The sequence below is a fragment of the Nylanderia fulva genome, unplaced genomic scaffold (assembly GCF_048542155.1).
Source record: "Nylanderia fulva isolate GAGA-0341 unplaced genomic scaffold, ASM4854215v1 Scaffold32, whole genome shotgun sequence".
NCBI lineage: Eukaryota > Metazoa > Arthropoda > Insecta > Hymenoptera > Formicidae > Nylanderia > Nylanderia fulva.
In genome coordinates this window covers 620,001-637,490 of record NW_028190390.1, presented here as the reverse complement: position 1 = coordinate 637,490, position 17,490 = coordinate 620,001, and the positions used below count along the sequence as shown (strand labels likewise).

Sequence of the window (17,490 nt, the reverse complement as noted above, 5' to 3'; positions counted from 1 at the left end):
GAGCATTTCATTTAAATAAAAGAATTTTATGTCTTTATCCATCCCAAGATTCGCAATATCGTATGATAAAAAGATGTGAAATTAGAAGAGCTATAAATTGCAAACTTGTAGTATAAAAAATATTACCATATGTCCCAATTATAGTCTAATATTATTTAGTCCCTCTGCGGACGCCCTTACTGAGTTTTCAATTTTTTGAGATGTCTATCAAGAAGAGAATACCCGATTTTTGTTTGTTAGGTGCTGCCGTATTTCAAGTGCTCCGAAAACAACACGGAGATCCATCGGGTGGGTCGGAAATATCATTCGACCGGTGGTTTGTTAACGGTTGAACGGTTTCCGTGGAAACCTGCAATCACGGACGACATCCTCGCGGCGGCGTCCGAAAGAGGATATCCGATTAGCGAGGACCTGAACGGCCACCAAATTACGGGATTCTCTGTGGCGCAAACCAACAGCAAGAATGGGGTTCGTGTGAGTAGCGCCGCGGCATTTCTGCGACCGTTTCGGCACCGACGCAATTTACAAATCGCCCTAAACGCTACCGCCACGAAGATCATCATCGAGAATCACAAGGCCGTCGGCGTCCAGTTCTATCAAGTTAGTATAGACACACCTAAATCTCATCTCTTCGCTTTCGATGACGATTTGCACAGGGTGTACCAAAATGTTGGGAGCTAGGTACTTCAAAAGAGCATTTATTATGTAGCAAAAAAGTTTATATAAATATGCATCCAAAAAGGATTTTTTAATGGTCCTGTCAGGATGACATAGGAGAGGATTTTTGAAAAATTTAATTGCTCCATTTTATTTAGGAATTAATTATTTTGACATATAAACATTATTTTCTACTGCTTTATTGGAAATAAAATAATACGCTAATTATGTTCAGTTTCAATCTAAACATGACATAACGACGTATTTTTTGGACATATATTTATACAATTTTTTTTATTTGGACTACGCTCTTGAAATAAGACCCACATTTTTGTTGCATCCTGTACATCAACAGCTGCGTGCAAATATCTATATCTGTTTATTAATTATTATTTTAAAGAGGCAAAATATATAATGTACGCGACTGGGCAAATCGGGACACGCGTGCCAGAAATATTAGAAACCTTCGAATTATTATATTATTGCAATAATATTATTTGTGAATATATTTGTCCGGTGTCGTGTGCATGACGAATAAATTTGCATTGGATATATTATCGGAAATTTCATTGGTCGCGCAAACGGGAGGTTTTTTCTGATCGAGAAACTCGCTACAAATTCTATTAATACGTTGAAAACGTACACGTCATACGTAAAAAACCTTGCATTATGCACGAGTGGAAATGCCCCAAGGATCTTTTGCTACATTATTGTTTTATCTGTATTAAAAAAAAAAATAATTCTGTAGAGTAGCCATGCATACAAAGTTACACGAACAGAAAGACACTTTTATGGATATTAAAAAAGCGCAATTTTTTATCCCGTTCTTCAAAGCAATAATAAATCGCCACGTGCGGAGATGTAAATCGAGTCACTTTCATGGATATCATAAAGATTTCCTAACAACACATTCTTTTTCCTCGCACGCGCAAATCAAATTGATTTGCTATAATCGATCTCGCTTAAATCTCCGAGATCGCGTGATAAAATTCAGCCGCTGTCGCGCGGCTGCATTTGATTTAGCATTTTCATCGGAGTATCGATTTCGCGAAAATATAAACAAGAGCGAGAACAACGAGTCAACAATATATGTCGCGCATATCGCGGAACTTTGCTTTTTCCCGGCGTTTAAGAGCGCGAAATCAAGCTCGAGTGAGTTTGGCGACGTGAGTTTCAATGAACGCATCTTCAGGACGGTGAACTTCGAGTTGCCCGCGCCACAAAGGAGGTAATCGTCTCCGGTGGTGCCGTAAATTCGCCTCAACTGTTGCTGCTCTCCGGAATCGGGCCGAGTGATCATCTGCAAGCGATGAACGTCACGGTCGTCAAGAATCTTCCAGGTGAGACGATATTCATTTATTGATCGTTTGCCAATTTTTATTTTTAATTATATTATTTTTAATTATATTATTGTAATTATATTATTTTATTTTTGAACTATTTATTGGCTATACAGTAGCCCAGATTTGTTATTATGAATACTTTAATTCTAGTAAAGGATTTTTTATTCTGTATATAAAGAATTAAATAAAAATATTTTCAGATAATAATCCTTAAGGTTCGCCAGTAATAATTAATAAAAATCTTTCCTCAAGTTTGATCGACTTTTACCATTGAGGAAAGGTTTTTAAAAATATTTTCTTTCCTAACTTTTTTCACGAACTAATGTAATTTAAGGGAAGGCGTCGACGTTTTGAGCGAAATCGACGAATTAATTGAGAGGCGAACTCTGTGTTTTGCTTCCAGGTGTCGGGGAGAATCTGCATAATCACGTGTCGTACACTTTATCGTGGACCATCAATCAGCCGAATGTGTACGATCTGAATTGGGCGGCTGCCACGGAATATATCGCCTATCAAAAGGGACCGATGTCGTCGACGGGTTTGTCGCAATTGACCGCGATGCTGCCGTCAATTTACACGACTCCGGATCATCCCGACATCCAAATGTTCTTCAGCGGTTATCACGCGGCCTGCTCACAAACTGGAGAAGTCGGCGCCCTCATAGACAACAACGGTCGCAGCATCCGCATGTCGCCGACGATGACGCAACCGCGTAGCAAGGGTAAACAATTTAAATTAATCCAACTATGAGCCAGATCCCCGTCCACAGTAATATTAGGCCTGGTTTACGATAAGTCGTATGTCGCAGTCGGATGTCGGAACGTAAGCGGTCCAATGAGAAAATTCTCTTTTCGAAAACAAAATTTCCTCATTGGACAATCGCTTACGTTCCGACATCCGACTGCGACATATGACTTATTGGGTTTGTTCTTTATTGCTGCACTGGTGAATTAGTGCAACAAGTTAAAGTGAGATAAATATATTTTGTTTCACTCTAACTTACTGCACCAATGTACACTAGTGCAGCAATAAAGAACAAACCCATTGTAGCCCAGACCTAAGGCCCGTTCTACATTACGTCGTATGTCGGAACATAAGCGATGGTCCAATGAAGAAATTTTGTTATCGAAAAAGAAATTTTCTCATTGGATCATCGGTTACTTTCCGACATCCGACTGCGACATACGACTTATTGTAGACCAGGCTTGAGAAAATTTCTTTTTGAAAAACAAAATTTCCTCATTGGACCATCGCTTACGTTCCGACATCCGACTTATTGTAGACCATTAGATGACAATTGCCATAAATTTGTTTTCGTCGATCTTTCGATGTATCTCGATCCTCTTCGTCCCAAACATGACGAACTTGCTTCTCAGGACGTCTTCGTCTCGCGAGCAACGATCCTCTCGCGAAGCCGAACATGTGGGGAAATTATTTGAGCGATCCGATGGACGTGGAGATCCTTGTGGAGGGTATCCAAGTTGCGTTATCTCTCGCCAACACTAGTGCCATGGCCAAGTACAACATGACATTGAACAACAAACCGTTATCCGCGTGTTCCGGATATCAGTTCCTGAGCAAAGACTATTGGGCATGCGCGGTGCACCAGAATACCGGTCCGGAGAATCATCAGGCGGGCTCCTGCAAGATGGGACCGGCGTCCGATCCTATGGCCGTGGTCGATAATCACTTGAGGGTTTACGGCATAAGAAATCTCCGCGTGGCCGACACGTCCATTATGCCGCAGGTAAATATTATTCTCGATTACGATTCGTATAACTATTTCTTCAAAATCCATCTATGGTTTTCATCAAGATTGGCACTTTCTATACTTAAGATCATGTTTCAATCCACGTCTGTCGCTGCTTTCTCTAATTTTATTTTAATCCTCGATATCTCAAGTCTTTATATACAAGGTGTCTGATATATTTGGAGACGATTTTTCCTCAGCAAAAATGTTGAAGAATGCCATCATTTTTTGCATGTTCCTAATTTTTGCCATACATCTCTTTATAACTAAACCATAAGTTATAAAATTTATTGGAGAATGTGGTTTTGTTAATAATTTATTTTCACAAGCCTTAGTTCGCGAAAAACCCCTTATTTTCAATCGCTTATAATTCGAAAATTATTGATGCCTCAATAATTTTGCTGAGGAAAAATTGTCTCCTAATAACAAGATCTACTTATATATTTTCGGTGTGACACCTTATGTCAGACACCATGTACATAGAACTCGAGAGATCGGTTGAGATTTCTCTCCGTATTCTGACGCGTGAGAACAAAGGGGTGAAAATATGTTGGAATTGCCTTTCAAGGTAACGTCCAGCAACACGGCAGCACCGGCCATGATGATTGGCGAAAAGGCGGCCGCGTACATCAAGTCCGACTGGGGCCGTCACGGTACACAATGGTACGGGAGAGCATCTCCTATCCCGAAACAGAGCCATTACAGCCATTCGAAGACTCATTAGTCATCAGCAATTTACCGTATTTCCATAGTGCCCGCACGACCATCGAAAGTTCACTGGACCTATTGCTTTGGGGGATCAAGTTTATCGACTGGGATCAGGCTATATGGTAACCATGGGCGTCCACGATCTATCTAGTCTCTTATGAGCCATTTTCTGCAGCGCCTAAGAAGGTCGAGAACCAAGGACTCTCCGTAAGATTCGAAATTACATCGCAACGTGTAATTATTGTTGTTAAGAGATAGAGAGTAAGACAGAAAGTCAATTCAAGACAGGTCTCGCTGTATCGCCATGTGTTTCAGTTTCCAATTAGTAATTTCCTAAGATTTCCTAAGATTGTGTGTCTCGTAAAATGTCGCGGCTCCCGACAATCCATGTTGAAATAGTCGCGACAGAGACGTACAGATCTCCGTACAATTTACGAATATTGTTATTATTATATTCCTTATAATTTTCCTATTGGTTAATTATATACATCTGTTTAAGAGTTATATGAAAAAATTATTATATTAATTATTTCTTTTAGCTCTCGTTATATTAATAATCTTCCTTTAGCTTAACGTATGTTTTAGTATCTCTTAATAGCTTTGTGACATACTATATAATACATACGATTCGTATATATCTCCTATTTGAAATAATAACCAAAGACAAATCCTGGCGTATCGCAGGCCAAAAAAAAATATAATAGTTAATATTGTTAAAAAAGAAATATATTGGAGAAACTAAAATGGATTACGAATATGGATAGCTCGCCAGCTCGTAGAGTGCTCGAGTGTAAATCAAAATAACTGTAAATAAACAAGATTTCATTAATAGCAGATATCAAACGTGGAATATGACTTGCACATCCGTTTCCGATGATACGCGCTCCTGACAACGTTGTTATTAATTACATATGTAATGTGACAAATGATACAATATCTAAAGTCAAAAGGAAGTAAAAACTAATATTTACATATATTTGTGTAAAAAAAAAATTCAACTAAAAACAGTCTGATAAGCAACAAAACATCAATAAACTAACGTCTGCAAATCATACACACAAACTTCATTCAACTTTCAAAATGCAAATAAAGTAAAGAATAACGCAGTTATCGCGACAGCACAGCTATCTATTTTATTTGCGCTATTTCACTGACTATTCATCAATTTCCCACAGTGATACACATGCGGCAATTTACACGTGTGACAAGCGCGGGTTAACAAGCGTCGCTATTATCGTTTTTTATGTTGAAGTTAATCACTAGATATTTCGCGGAACCTGCATATGCATAACACAAATGAGTATATAACAAAGCGACGCCAAAAAGAGTGTAACAATCGGGGAGTAAAAGTCGAGCAGACAACAGTTCTGCTTACGAGTCGTTTGAAGATAATCGCATAAAATGGTATGTTGAAATCTTGCAGATATATACTGTGTTTCGTGTAAACAAAAAAAGAGAGAAAAAAATATCAGAAATATCGGAACATCGCGACATAAAATCGATATCTCTGAATTTTCTCGAAAATTTCAGGATAATATAATAACAGTGTGTCGAAAAAATATTTTACTTCATCGCACACAACTAAAATTGTTTTAAAATATAGCAATCAAGATAGAGTACAATTTTTTAAATAGACTTATAAATATTATAATTTATAATTTATATTTATTATAACTTATAAATTATAATTTTTATTTTTATTATAAATTATAAATTATATATTTAAGCGAGAAAAAATTATTCATTTTTATTAACATGTTGAATTATTCTTAGAACACTTTAGCCAACAAATGCAACTGAAATTCTCTTAATTGATGGAGAAATTAAATGTGTTCTGATATTATAGAGTTCGCCATTAGCTCCGGACGTTGCCTATGCGGCATCTGAGCTAAATAATTATCCGATACCGAGTGTACCATGTTCGTCACCCTTCGCAAGCGGACTCACGTTGACGGATGTCTGCTCCGCAAGTTCCGGAAACTTATTGCTGAGTCTGCTGACCACGTTAGCTACTTATAGTGATGTCATTAATGGTTGTTGTGAACGTATCACGCCTGAAACGAAGTCGGGTCACTTGAATGGCCTTTTCGACTTTATTGTCGTCGGAGGTAAGATAATCAATGATAATCATAATCACAACGCGTTGCCTTATCTTGATTATTATTAATCAAGACATTTTCGCTATATTATATATATTTAAACGTAAATTTATTAATTTACGTTCTAGAGATTTATCCTTAGTTTGTATATCACGACAAATTGAAAACGAACGAGCCAAGTTAATTTTTATTTGTAAAAAGGAAAAGCAATTCGGCAAGTGAGTGTTGATCAATCATCCCGATTGTCTTTTGTTTTTATTTTAGGAGGCGCAGCTGGCCCAGTCGTGGCTTCTAGGTTGAGCGAGATAAGCAACTGGAAGGTACTTCTCGTGGAAGCCGGACCGGATGAACCAGCTGGCACACAAATACCGAGCAATCTTCTACTCTATTTGAGTAACGCATCTTTTTTTTTAATTAAAAAAATAACCATTCGCGCCAATTAATTTCGATCGTACTCGCGATTGCAGACACGGATTTGGATTGGAAATATAAAACCCAGAATGAAACGCACGCTTGTTTGAACAACGGTGGTAGCTGTAGCTGGCCAAGGGGTAAAAATCTCGGCGGATGCACTTCCCATCACGGCATGGCGTATCATCGCGGCCACAAGATGGATTATACCAAATGGGTCCATAAGGGAAATCTAAACTGGTCGTGGGATCAGGTGATTAAGAAATTATCGTCGATCGCAGATCAGTATCGCGCAAAAAATTATTATAATAAACACTTTTGTTTATCAGGTGCTGCCATACTTTTGGAAGTCGGAAAATAATGAACAGATTGGAACATTGGTATCACCAGATTATCACGTGACTGGAGGTCCGATGACGGTTGAAAGGTATGAACTGTTCCATCTTATTAAAAAAAATAATAAAGGGGATCCTAAACGCCCTTTAGAAGTCTGTTGTTTTTTCCTGTTTTATCGATAAAATGTGAGGTTAGATAAACTTTAAATCTATTTATTAGCTATACGAATTGTTTTTTACTTGAAATTAGAGCGTTCTGCCCTTTGTTAATATTAATACTTTAATTTACACAGAAAAAAAATTTATCAATCTGTATAGTCTCAAATATCTTGTGATTACAGAATTATGTAATTCTAAGCGTTCATAATTCTATAATCAAGATATGTGAGACTATACAGATTGATAAATCTTTTTCCCTCCTGTACAAATTAAAATATTAATATTAACAAAAAGCGAAGCTCTAATTTCAGGTAAAAAACAATCCGTATAGCTAATAAATAGATTTATAGTTTATCTAACCTCACATTTTGTCGATAGAACAGGAAAAAACAACAGACTTCTCAAGGGCGTTTAAGATCCCCTTAATAAAATTATTGTAATTCATTTATTATTTAATTCTATTCTAATATTTATTTAGTTAGTTGGCAGTAAAAATATTCAAAAATATTTTAGCGCCGCATCTATCCCTAATATCGTATAATTAATGTGCTCGATATCCGATGTTCATTAAACGGACATAGGCATATTTAGAACTATCACGTGTCTTTTTGACGTTATCCGTGTAGTTTCTCCTTAGTGCCATTGTAATTGATTTATAGATACGAATTAGACTTGCTGATCACTTTTGTTAATAGATTACCCTGGGCGCCGCAATTCGCTGAAGACGTACTGACCGCGGCGAAGGATAATCCCAAAGAGTTTGGAATCACCAACGACTTGGTAGGCGACAAAATCACAGGATTCGCCATCGCACAGACGATAAGCAAAAATGGCGTCAGGCTCAGCGCTCCTAGAGCTTTTCTATGGCCGAACAGAAATCGAAAAAATCTATTCGTAGCGCTGAATGCGACCGCGACGAAAATTCGCACGACTGGTTCGGGAACGAACTTAAAAGCTACAGGAATCACTTTCACTATGGTAAGGTTACTCTCTTTTCAATTTTTGTTCAATTACACTATTCAACGAAAAATGACTTTTTGTCGAACACCAGAACGAAATGCAGTAGGAATATTTGTGTTTTCTTGTTAAAAATGGTCCCCGTTTGTATTAAATATTTAACAGATTTATGTATTAATATAACATATAACTGTTATGTTAATTGAACTTAAATGTTAAATTATTAAAACAACTGAAAAATATGTAAAAATAATAAACTGTACTTCTATTTTTTAATTTTGCACAATAAATATGTTCTGTTTTATTAGTGACAAGATTTATTTGTTAAAATTTACAAAAAAAATATTGATTTGTTATTTTATAAGTGAGAATGATAAAATCTAAAATTAATATATTGTAACTATAATAAATTTCGTGAAAAAAGCCCTCTTTGCAACTTTAATTAAAAATTTCGCAAAATTGTGACGTGATGAAATAATTTGAAAACCAGATTCGTATTCAGCATTCAAAAAACTATGAGACTAACTAGTCTCGTCTCGGTTAATTTTTTTTGTTGAATAATGTTATGTACGCGCGATTGTACCCTAAAAAACGCGTAATCGCAATCCGTAATTCGCAGAATGGGAGAACATACAACCCAAACGTGAGAAAGGAGGTGATCCTTTCGGCCGGTTCGATAAACTCGCCTCAGCTTCTGCTTCTGTCGGGCATCGGACCGAAGAATCAGCTAACTAATCTGGGGATTCGGTCGGTTCTCGATCTGCCAGGAGTCGGCGAGAATCTTCACAATCATCAGTCGTACGGCATAGATTTCAGTCTCAAGACGGATAAAATAGACGAGCTAAATATGACAACTGCTTATGAATATTTGAACACTCAAACTGGTCCGATGTCGTCAACGGGTTTGGCTCAACTCACAGGAATCCTATGGTCTAACTATACCACCGCAGAGGACCCGGACATTCAGTTCTTCTTCTCTGGTTACCAAGCTGTCTGTGATACGGGCACGAGGATTCCGGAATTGACACAGCACGGCACGAAAGAGAACGTTAGAATTACTTCCGTAAATATACAACCGCGCAGTAGAGGTAAATAAATGATCATATATAATAATATAATTCATAATAAAAATATTAATAATATATCTTTTTTATATTATTTTCTTCTTCTTGTTTTCTTTAAATTCTACATCAAAATTATTTACATACAATTCTTTTTTTTTAATTTTGGCAAAAGTAATTGAATCTTTCTCTCTTTTTCTAAAAAATGTGCAAGATTTTCTTTAAAGAAATTCTGTTTATTATGGCTAAACATACAAATGAATTTCAGGCCGACTCACGCTTGCATCAAAAGATCCGACGGTCCATCCGAACATCTGGGGTAACGATCTGGCGGACCCGGTCGACAGATCGATCGTTATCCAGGGTATTGAGAAGATCTTAGTATTATCGAAGACAAAACCATTGACCACAAAATATCTTTTGACGAGAATAGAGGAAACTGCCCCGGCATGCAAAAACTACAAAATCGACTCATATGAATATTGGGACTGTCAAATCCAATGGAACACCCGGCCCGAAAATCACCAATCAGGCACTTGCAAAATGGGTCCATCTTCGGATCCCATGGCTGTTGTTAGCCCATATCTAAAAGTGCATGGTATAAAAGGATTGAGAGTAGCTGACGCATCCATTATGCCGCAGGTAAATAATTTTTCCGTCATTGTTGCGAAACTTCAAGATTCTACAAACGATTAAGGGGATGCTGACCATGACTGTTTTACCGACTTTGAGTTCAAAGACTTTTCTTTTTATTGGCTATACAGATTGAAAGATCCTTCTCTACAATTAAAGTACTGATATTAATTAATGAACAAGGAGCGCTGTAATTTCGTATAAAAAACAATCAAAATTAAAATATTACAGTTTCTTTATTGGCCTTTTGCATCAGCTCATGACAATACTTATTTAATACAAAAGTTCTGCAGTTTATTTATGCACAAAATATGCCGCTCCCAATAAAGATGACATGAAAGAATAATACGGAAGCAATAAAAATGAGATTAAAAGCCTGTATCAAAAGATTCGTACTTGAATTAATTATGTATGTATATTTGCGTGCGGAATCGATGTCGAGGCATAAAACAGCAAAAATTAGTTGCCGGACAGCATTCTCCATTCATTATTATCAGTCCTTTCATTATGAAAAATTTTTCAATCTGTATATTCAATAAAAAGTGTACCTAACCTAACTTAAAGTCGGTAAAACAAAACAACGGCAGCATCCCCTTAATGTCGTTCTTTTTTTTATTAATTTATAGCTACTTTTTAAATTGATCCAACATCATATGGACAAATAATTTGTATCAAATATTTTATAAAATATGCAATATGCTTCCGATAGTTTAGAAAAATTGTAACTAATATGTATTATTTTGTTTAATACGCTTAGGTGATCTCCGGAAATCCTGTTGCTGTAGTCAACATGATCGGCGAAAGAGCTGCTGATTTTATCAAGACCGATTACGGTATGAATGACATTTAGACGAATATTAATGTATAGAATGTTCGAATTTTTTTGTCTGTTAATGAATTATGAATAAAATCGATCTCTTTCCGGTATCCGAATTAATAAATTTAATATATATTATAGATAATGTTCTCTCTACATATTATATAATATATATTACAGATATTATTTGTAGACAACTTTATGTGATATTATAATTAGAGATAATATCTCAACATTGTTTTGTCTGCCAAAAAAATTAAAAATAGAATCGATCTCTCTGTTTGCTCAATTAATAAATTTTTGCTCGAATTAATAAATTTATATATACAAATATTAAAGATAATATTATATATATAACGTATATACATAACAAACATAATATATATTGCAAATTTTTAGACAACTTTGTGAAATATTTAATAAAGATATTATCCACTTGGTTGTTACACAACTTTGTTTTCTCATATATCCTACCCAATGTGCGTTTACATATAAACTAATCTTCTAGATATCATCAGTTGTACAGCGCAATAAAGACAAGATTAGTTTACGAATGGAAAGTTTTGGTTTACGAGATTTATCTTCATCGTGTGTAATAAAGTTAAATTACGGCGAATGAGATCTAACGATAAGCCGATTTAAAGAGTGTCTCGTTAAAAAAAAAAGAAAGAAAGATATGTCCTATTACATGTACACGTTGCATTTAGAACTAAACTCGATTTTATTCCATATTTCATTTACCTTTACTTCAAAACATATATAAATACGAAAATTCGCATTTTAACCAAAATAGTTTGAAAAACAAGCCTTTATCTGATCAAAAGTTTAAATCAACGTCAGTTCCTACTTCGAGTTATTCACCGACTGTTCACAGACGCAAATAAAAACGATCGAAATTTATTATTTAATTTATCCGTCGAGCTGTAGAATGAAATTAAACCCCTAGTTTCCCGCTTCACGGACGGTTTTTGTGCGCCGCTTTCGAAGGAAGCGAAGCTACCCTCAAAAGATCCACTTACGATATCTTACATCTCAATTATTAAGATTGAAAAGAAGGAATGCATCTTGGAGGAGGTCACGGAGCTAGAATGGAGCCGTACCGACTTATACCTCCTCGCCGGAAGCGGCAAGAAAAAAGGGGGATGATGGGGAGCCCGCAAGGAGTCGCAGAAGCTGGGAAGTCTAGAGAGCTGGCACTCGACCTCCTTAGACTCGCGTGCTTACACGAGAGCGATTTCGCGACCTCAGTAGCTATTCATCCATCTGAACTTTTCGAGATCGAATGCACCGGTCTCGGGAGTGCATTCAACTCCGAACAACATTCAGCAGGCGCTTCGATCTATCGATAAAATCGTACGTCGTGGTCCGCGGGACGGATAATTGGCAAATTCAAATATCGGCATTGCATTCCCCGACGAATCGCATCAATGCATTTATTCTGATTATATTTTTAAACGAGATTTGGGTAAATATATATGTGTGTGTGTGTGTGTGAGTTGTGCTAGTATATACTTATAAATATTGAAGCGCTTTTACGCTACAAAAAATAGGGTACTGATAGAAATAGAGTGTTTTAAAAATTCAATATGGCCTGTGGTACTTGTTAAAATATATTTGAAAAAATATGCTTAATTTAATAAGTTAACGCGAATCGGAGTAAATTCTCTGCGTTGATAATGCAAATTACTTTTCATCTTCGAATTGTTAAATTCATTGCTCAAGTTGTTTACGATTTCTGCATTCTAAGTCTGACAGTCTGAAACTGTGTAAGGAATGTCCGCGAATTCCATTACGTCATGGCATCTTTAAGGGAGAGAAAATGTCAGACCGTATCATTTGAACGCTTCCGGCGACAAAGCACATTCGTATCTGATACGCGATTGATTATGCAACAGTTAACGCCTTATCGGCACCATTTCTTACGAAATTTTTTCGTCCTTCTCTTAGGCCTTTTTTAAGCAAACGCGCGGCTATTAATTCTCTCGATAATTAATCTCTCTTGAAAATTTAATAATTACATGTTGAATATTAACCTTTTAATCGATCGGATCGCGAGGCTCGTTATCATCTGTCAATGTACAATATATATTTTGCAAAGGATTAACTGAATGGTCTTTTCGAACGTTTTCCTGATTTCCAATTCAACCGGATATCACGTGATTTTTTTATCCCACAACACGCGTTCAATACTTGAACCTGTCGATTGCTTGTTGAATATATACGAGAGAAAAAATTATTGAAATAATATTCCTGTTTTTTTTTCAAAGTGTTTAATAATACTGTATATTGCAAATTTTGAGATACGCAACTTTTATGTCTCAACGATAATATTACGTCGCCTGCACTTTCTCGCGTCCAATGTGCATTACGACTTCCGGTGCACTCTCGTCGCTCCCGAAACGAGAAGCCTCGCTCGCGAAAGTTTATTTTCCTCATTCTGACTGACTATAATCCGCTTGCGGAAAAAGTTTTTGGCGAGATAGTTGTAGCGAGAAAAAATATACATATTTTTTCTTTGTATTATATATTTTCTCATTTCGTTTAATCTAACCAAATATAATTACACGCGCAAAACAAAGTTATATTATTCTTTGATAATAAAGTAACTTAACGTATACATAAATATTAATTAATTATGCAACGCATAAAAATTTAATATTTAAATCTTCAACATGGAAAATGCGAACATAACAATAGAATTTTTTATCAACATACCTGTGCTCCCATTTCTAGACAGACTCGCGTCCGCCATATTGTATGTCTCATCATGGGCCGATACTCACTACTGATCGCAAGTATCTATGTATCGGTGTCGTTATCTAACCGCGAAATCTAACTTCACAGCCAAGAATGAACTAACAATAAACCCGGCGAAACACTCTTTTTCTTTAAACTCGCGCGACTTACACGTCCACTACACTGCACGTCTCACGCGGGACTGACCCCCGCCACAGACCGCAAGACTCTGCGCATGCGCTGTCACCTAACTTCACAGCCAAGCGTTCGAGATCAAGAGTCAGTCTGTCAGTCCTGCGTGAAACGTGCAGCGCAGTGCTGATATTTATATCGAAAAATTATTGTAGAGCATTCTATTATTTGGTTCAAAACTCCTGTTAATTTAAATATTAAATTTTTGTACATTGCATGATTAATTAATATAGTTTTATGCATGCAAAGCAATAATATTTTTTATGCGCGTGCGTTGCAATTTTTAAAATTTTATCATTAAAAAATAATATAACTTTGCTTCGCGCGTATAATTATGATCAATTAGATTCAACGAAATGAGAAAAAATATAGAGATATACATGTATAGGGAAAAAATATATAAATATATGTATAAGATGATTTACGAGTGTGTAAAAAAGCTTTGACAACTTGTTCAGAAATTCAAGTAAAAAATGTTTTATTTCAAGCTTGCATTCGAACTCAAGGAGCACATTTTCCAGATTGTTATTTTCTAATAATAATTGTTAATTTAGAATGTTTTATTGTTTTTTAACTGTAAATGTGAATATTAAATGTATTTATTATTGTGTATGTATACATAATTATAAAATATATATATATATATATACAGAGTATAAGTGCGAAAAATTTTAGGAGATGATTCTTTGTCGAAAATTAAGAGGGATTTCTTATATAAACATATATATTCTTATATCCTTATATTATGCGATAAAAATAAAGTTTTTATTTTTTTAATATTAATAAATATCCATTTTTTATTAGTGAAAAATATCCACCAAGTTTCATTTTTTAAATTTATCTAAAATTTGTGAAAAAAAAATGAAAATTTACGTTTTATCTTCTTTAGAAAAGTGTAACTCCTCAGGAAAGAATATAAGAGTATATGTTTCCATAAGAAACCCCCCTTAATTTTCGACAAAGAATCATCTAAAATTATTCGCACTTATTTAAATACACCCTCTCTATATATAAAACATTTTTTACTTAAAACAATGTCTCGAAGAAGTTTTTTTACACTTGCATATATATACATTTATATGTTTGACTATTCATGTTTCGACGAATGCTCGAGAATCGCTGATAGACGCGGCCGCATCGTGTAGACAGCGTTACATACACAAGTCGGCAGGTCCGAGCAGATGATGAGATAAACAAATTATAAATAAAACATTGAATATACCGCGTTCGCACGGAGAGAGAGGTACAAGTCTATAAGCAACCGCAGCGTTACACTATACATATCTCGTCCTCTTCGTCCTTCTCGCCTCGTCGTTGTCGTTGTGCCAGGAGCGTAACGACTGCTTTGAATTTCATGAGGGTGCGAATGAATTCATGGTGGGATGGCGCGGTTGGCCCCGGAGAGACTCGGCGATTTCAAACGCCTCCTGCGACCGCCCGCAGTTATGCGCTTTACAAAAATCGAAGAAGCAATTCTCATAATACTAACTGCCGCTTATTTCACGCCGTATAATTCCTTAGCCCCTAAATGGACAGCGAATCTAACAATTTCACGTAAATCTTGTAAAAAAAAAGCACTAACAAATAATAAGATGTACATCCTTGTCTTTTTATTATATGTATCTAACCTAACCCTAACCCTTTTTAATAAATATATCTGTTTGTGTTGACTGCACTCTTGCACTAATTCAGAGGTTGTCTTTTTTCTTCCAATTTCGAGCAAGAAAGACAATCTCTGAACTAGCGCAAGAGTGCAGTCAGCACAAACAGACCTAATATTTCGGGGGACATTTGAAAGGAAGAGGGCGCTCTAACCTAACCTAACCTAACCCTAACCCTTTTTAATAAATATATCTGTTTGTGTTGACTGCACTCTTGCACTAATTCAGAGGTTGTCTTTTTTCTTCCAATTTCGAGCAAGAAAGACAATCTCTGAACTAGCGCAAGAGTGCAGTCAGCACAAATAGACCTAATATTTCGGGGGACATTTGAAAGGAAGAGGGCGCTCGAGAGCGTAACGGTATACATTATGGCGGTATATAAGCCTTCATGAATTATGTAATCCATTAAATTGCGAAATATCGAACTGATAAAGCAGATGCGGTCACGGGTATTTCCGAAAATTATGCCCCAATTCCTCCGGAGCCGAATCCGATTACGCCGGGTGAGCCCTTCGCGCCCGGTGTAATGAAATCTCCGTTGCCTCGTTAGGCAGTAACACCGGTCGCTTTGACGGCGGAATTTATAATTTCTCGCTCCGTCGTTAATGCGACATTAGGACAAAGTTATAAAATTACATACAAGGCCCAGCGCCCAGGTTTGACTATCGACAAACAAATAAGTGCATTAACCCCCGAGGGAGGTGGCTGCGAAACTTCGTTCCTATTAGGGACATGTGAGAGCATTACTGTCGTAATAAAGCCCGCCCGTCGTGTGAACATGGTTCACTAGAACCGGAAGTTGTAAGTAAGGGTCATCGACACGCTGACAAGTTTAGGAATTTCGGCAGCCGCGATTCTACTCCGTTTACCAAACTGGTTTCACAAGTCTATACATGATTTTACGGGAATTCCCTGGATAAGAAGAGTGATTTTTTGGGGAACGTTGAATTCAGATTCCTAAATGGGATTCAAACCCCGAAACACGTGTTTTTGTTCGTTTTTGAAAACTGTTACACAGTTGAAAAATTTGTGTTTAATTTAAACGGTTCACAGAAATTTTTGTGTTAATTTAGCATAATATGGATATGTTAAATAGAGACACAAATATTGTATTAACACAAAATAAATGCAAAACTTGAATTTGGTGTAAAATTAATATAGTTTTAATGTAAAAATTAATTAAAAATACTTTAGATTTTATCATCTCTTCTTATAAAATAAAAAATCAACTTTTTTCTGTAACTTTTAACAGATAAACCTTGTCACTAATCAAACAGAATATATTTAAGCATTGTGTAAAATTAACAATAGATGCACATTGTGTTATTTTTCTGTTATTTTAATAATTTAACATTTCTGTTCAATTAACACAACAGCAATATGTTAAATTTACACATGAATGTATGTTAAATATTTAACACAAAAATTTTAACGGGCACCGACTGTGTACAATTACAACTATTATAATCGGATTCGATATTTTTCCATAGAAAACTCTTCTTTTTCAGATCGTAGAAAAAAATGTAAAAGTATGCAGACCTACGTTGTCGATCCCTATTTCTCTAACAATTGTCTAAAAAAATCAGAGAAAGAGAGAGAGAAGCGAAGAAACAAACCCTTTTAATAACAGTTCTTAGCATTCAGCATTGCAGACTATTTATCATTCAGACAGGTAGGTCGAGATAAAATTCTCGACAATATCAGACTTCCGTCGTTAGGAGGTCTCGTTCTCCGGAGATAAACGAGCCGAATCGTTAATATTTGACCCCGCGGATTACCCGACAAATCCACGTTGGTAGCTCACTGTCGCGAGAAGGTGAGAAACGAAAAGAGAGATCGATCGCGTCGTCTCCTAAGCCACGTAGGCTTAGGGACACGTAACTCAACCTCTTCTCTCCTGGCTAAAATATTTTGCCGGTTGCCTCGTTATTTATCCTGCCAGGGAGAAAGTTGTTGCCGGTGTCGTCGGTA

General features: G+C 36.2%; 3 protein-coding genes across 6 annotated transcripts in view; 2 read left to right on the top strand and 1 right to left on the bottom strand.

The window, feature by feature from the left end:
* The window catches only part of LOC114945580 (glucose dehydrogenase [FAD, quinone]-like), a 30,503-nt gene extending 25,211 nt beyond the window's left edge, over positions 1 to 5,292 (top strand). Inside the window, exons 5-10 of the mRNA XM_029321836.2 lie at positions 241 to 600; positions 1,850 to 1,997; positions 2,404 to 2,721; positions 3,377 to 3,747; positions 4,319 to 4,413; positions 4,503 to 5,292. Coding sequence (XP_029177669.1) covers positions 241 to 600; positions 1,850 to 1,997; positions 2,404 to 2,721; positions 3,377 to 3,747; positions 4,319 to 4,413; positions 4,503 to 4,584 — 1,374 coding nt within the window. The 3' untranslated portion in view covers positions 4,585 to 5,292. The remainder of the gene's footprint in view (positions 1 to 240; positions 601 to 1,849; positions 1,998 to 2,403; positions 2,722 to 3,376; positions 3,748 to 4,318; positions 4,414 to 4,502) is intronic.
* LOC114945579 (kin of IRRE-like protein 1) overlaps positions 1 to 17,490 on the bottom strand; it is a 652,455-nt gene that overhangs the window by 477,284 nt on the left and 157,681 nt on the right. The window lies entirely within an intron of this gene.
* LOC114945578 (glucose dehydrogenase [FAD, quinone]-like) lies at positions 5,777 to 11,040 on the top strand. Of its 2 annotated transcripts, XM_029321832.2 has the most exons (9): positions 5,777 to 5,862; positions 6,305 to 6,566; positions 6,822 to 6,950; positions 7,025 to 7,221; positions 7,298 to 7,395; positions 8,158 to 8,440; positions 9,039 to 9,507; positions 9,749 to 10,122; positions 10,871 to 11,040. In XM_029321832.2, exons 1-9 carry the CDS (start codon positions 5,860 to 5,862, stop codon positions 10,961 to 10,963), a joined length of 1,908 nt encoding a protein of 635 aa, XP_029177665.1. In that variant the 5' UTR covers positions 5,777 to 5,859; the 3' UTR covers positions 10,964 to 11,040. The 2 variants fall into 2 exon arrangements, with proteins under 2 accessions (XP_029177665.1, XP_085340989.1); XM_085484863.1 differs by lacking the exon at positions 5,777 to 5,862.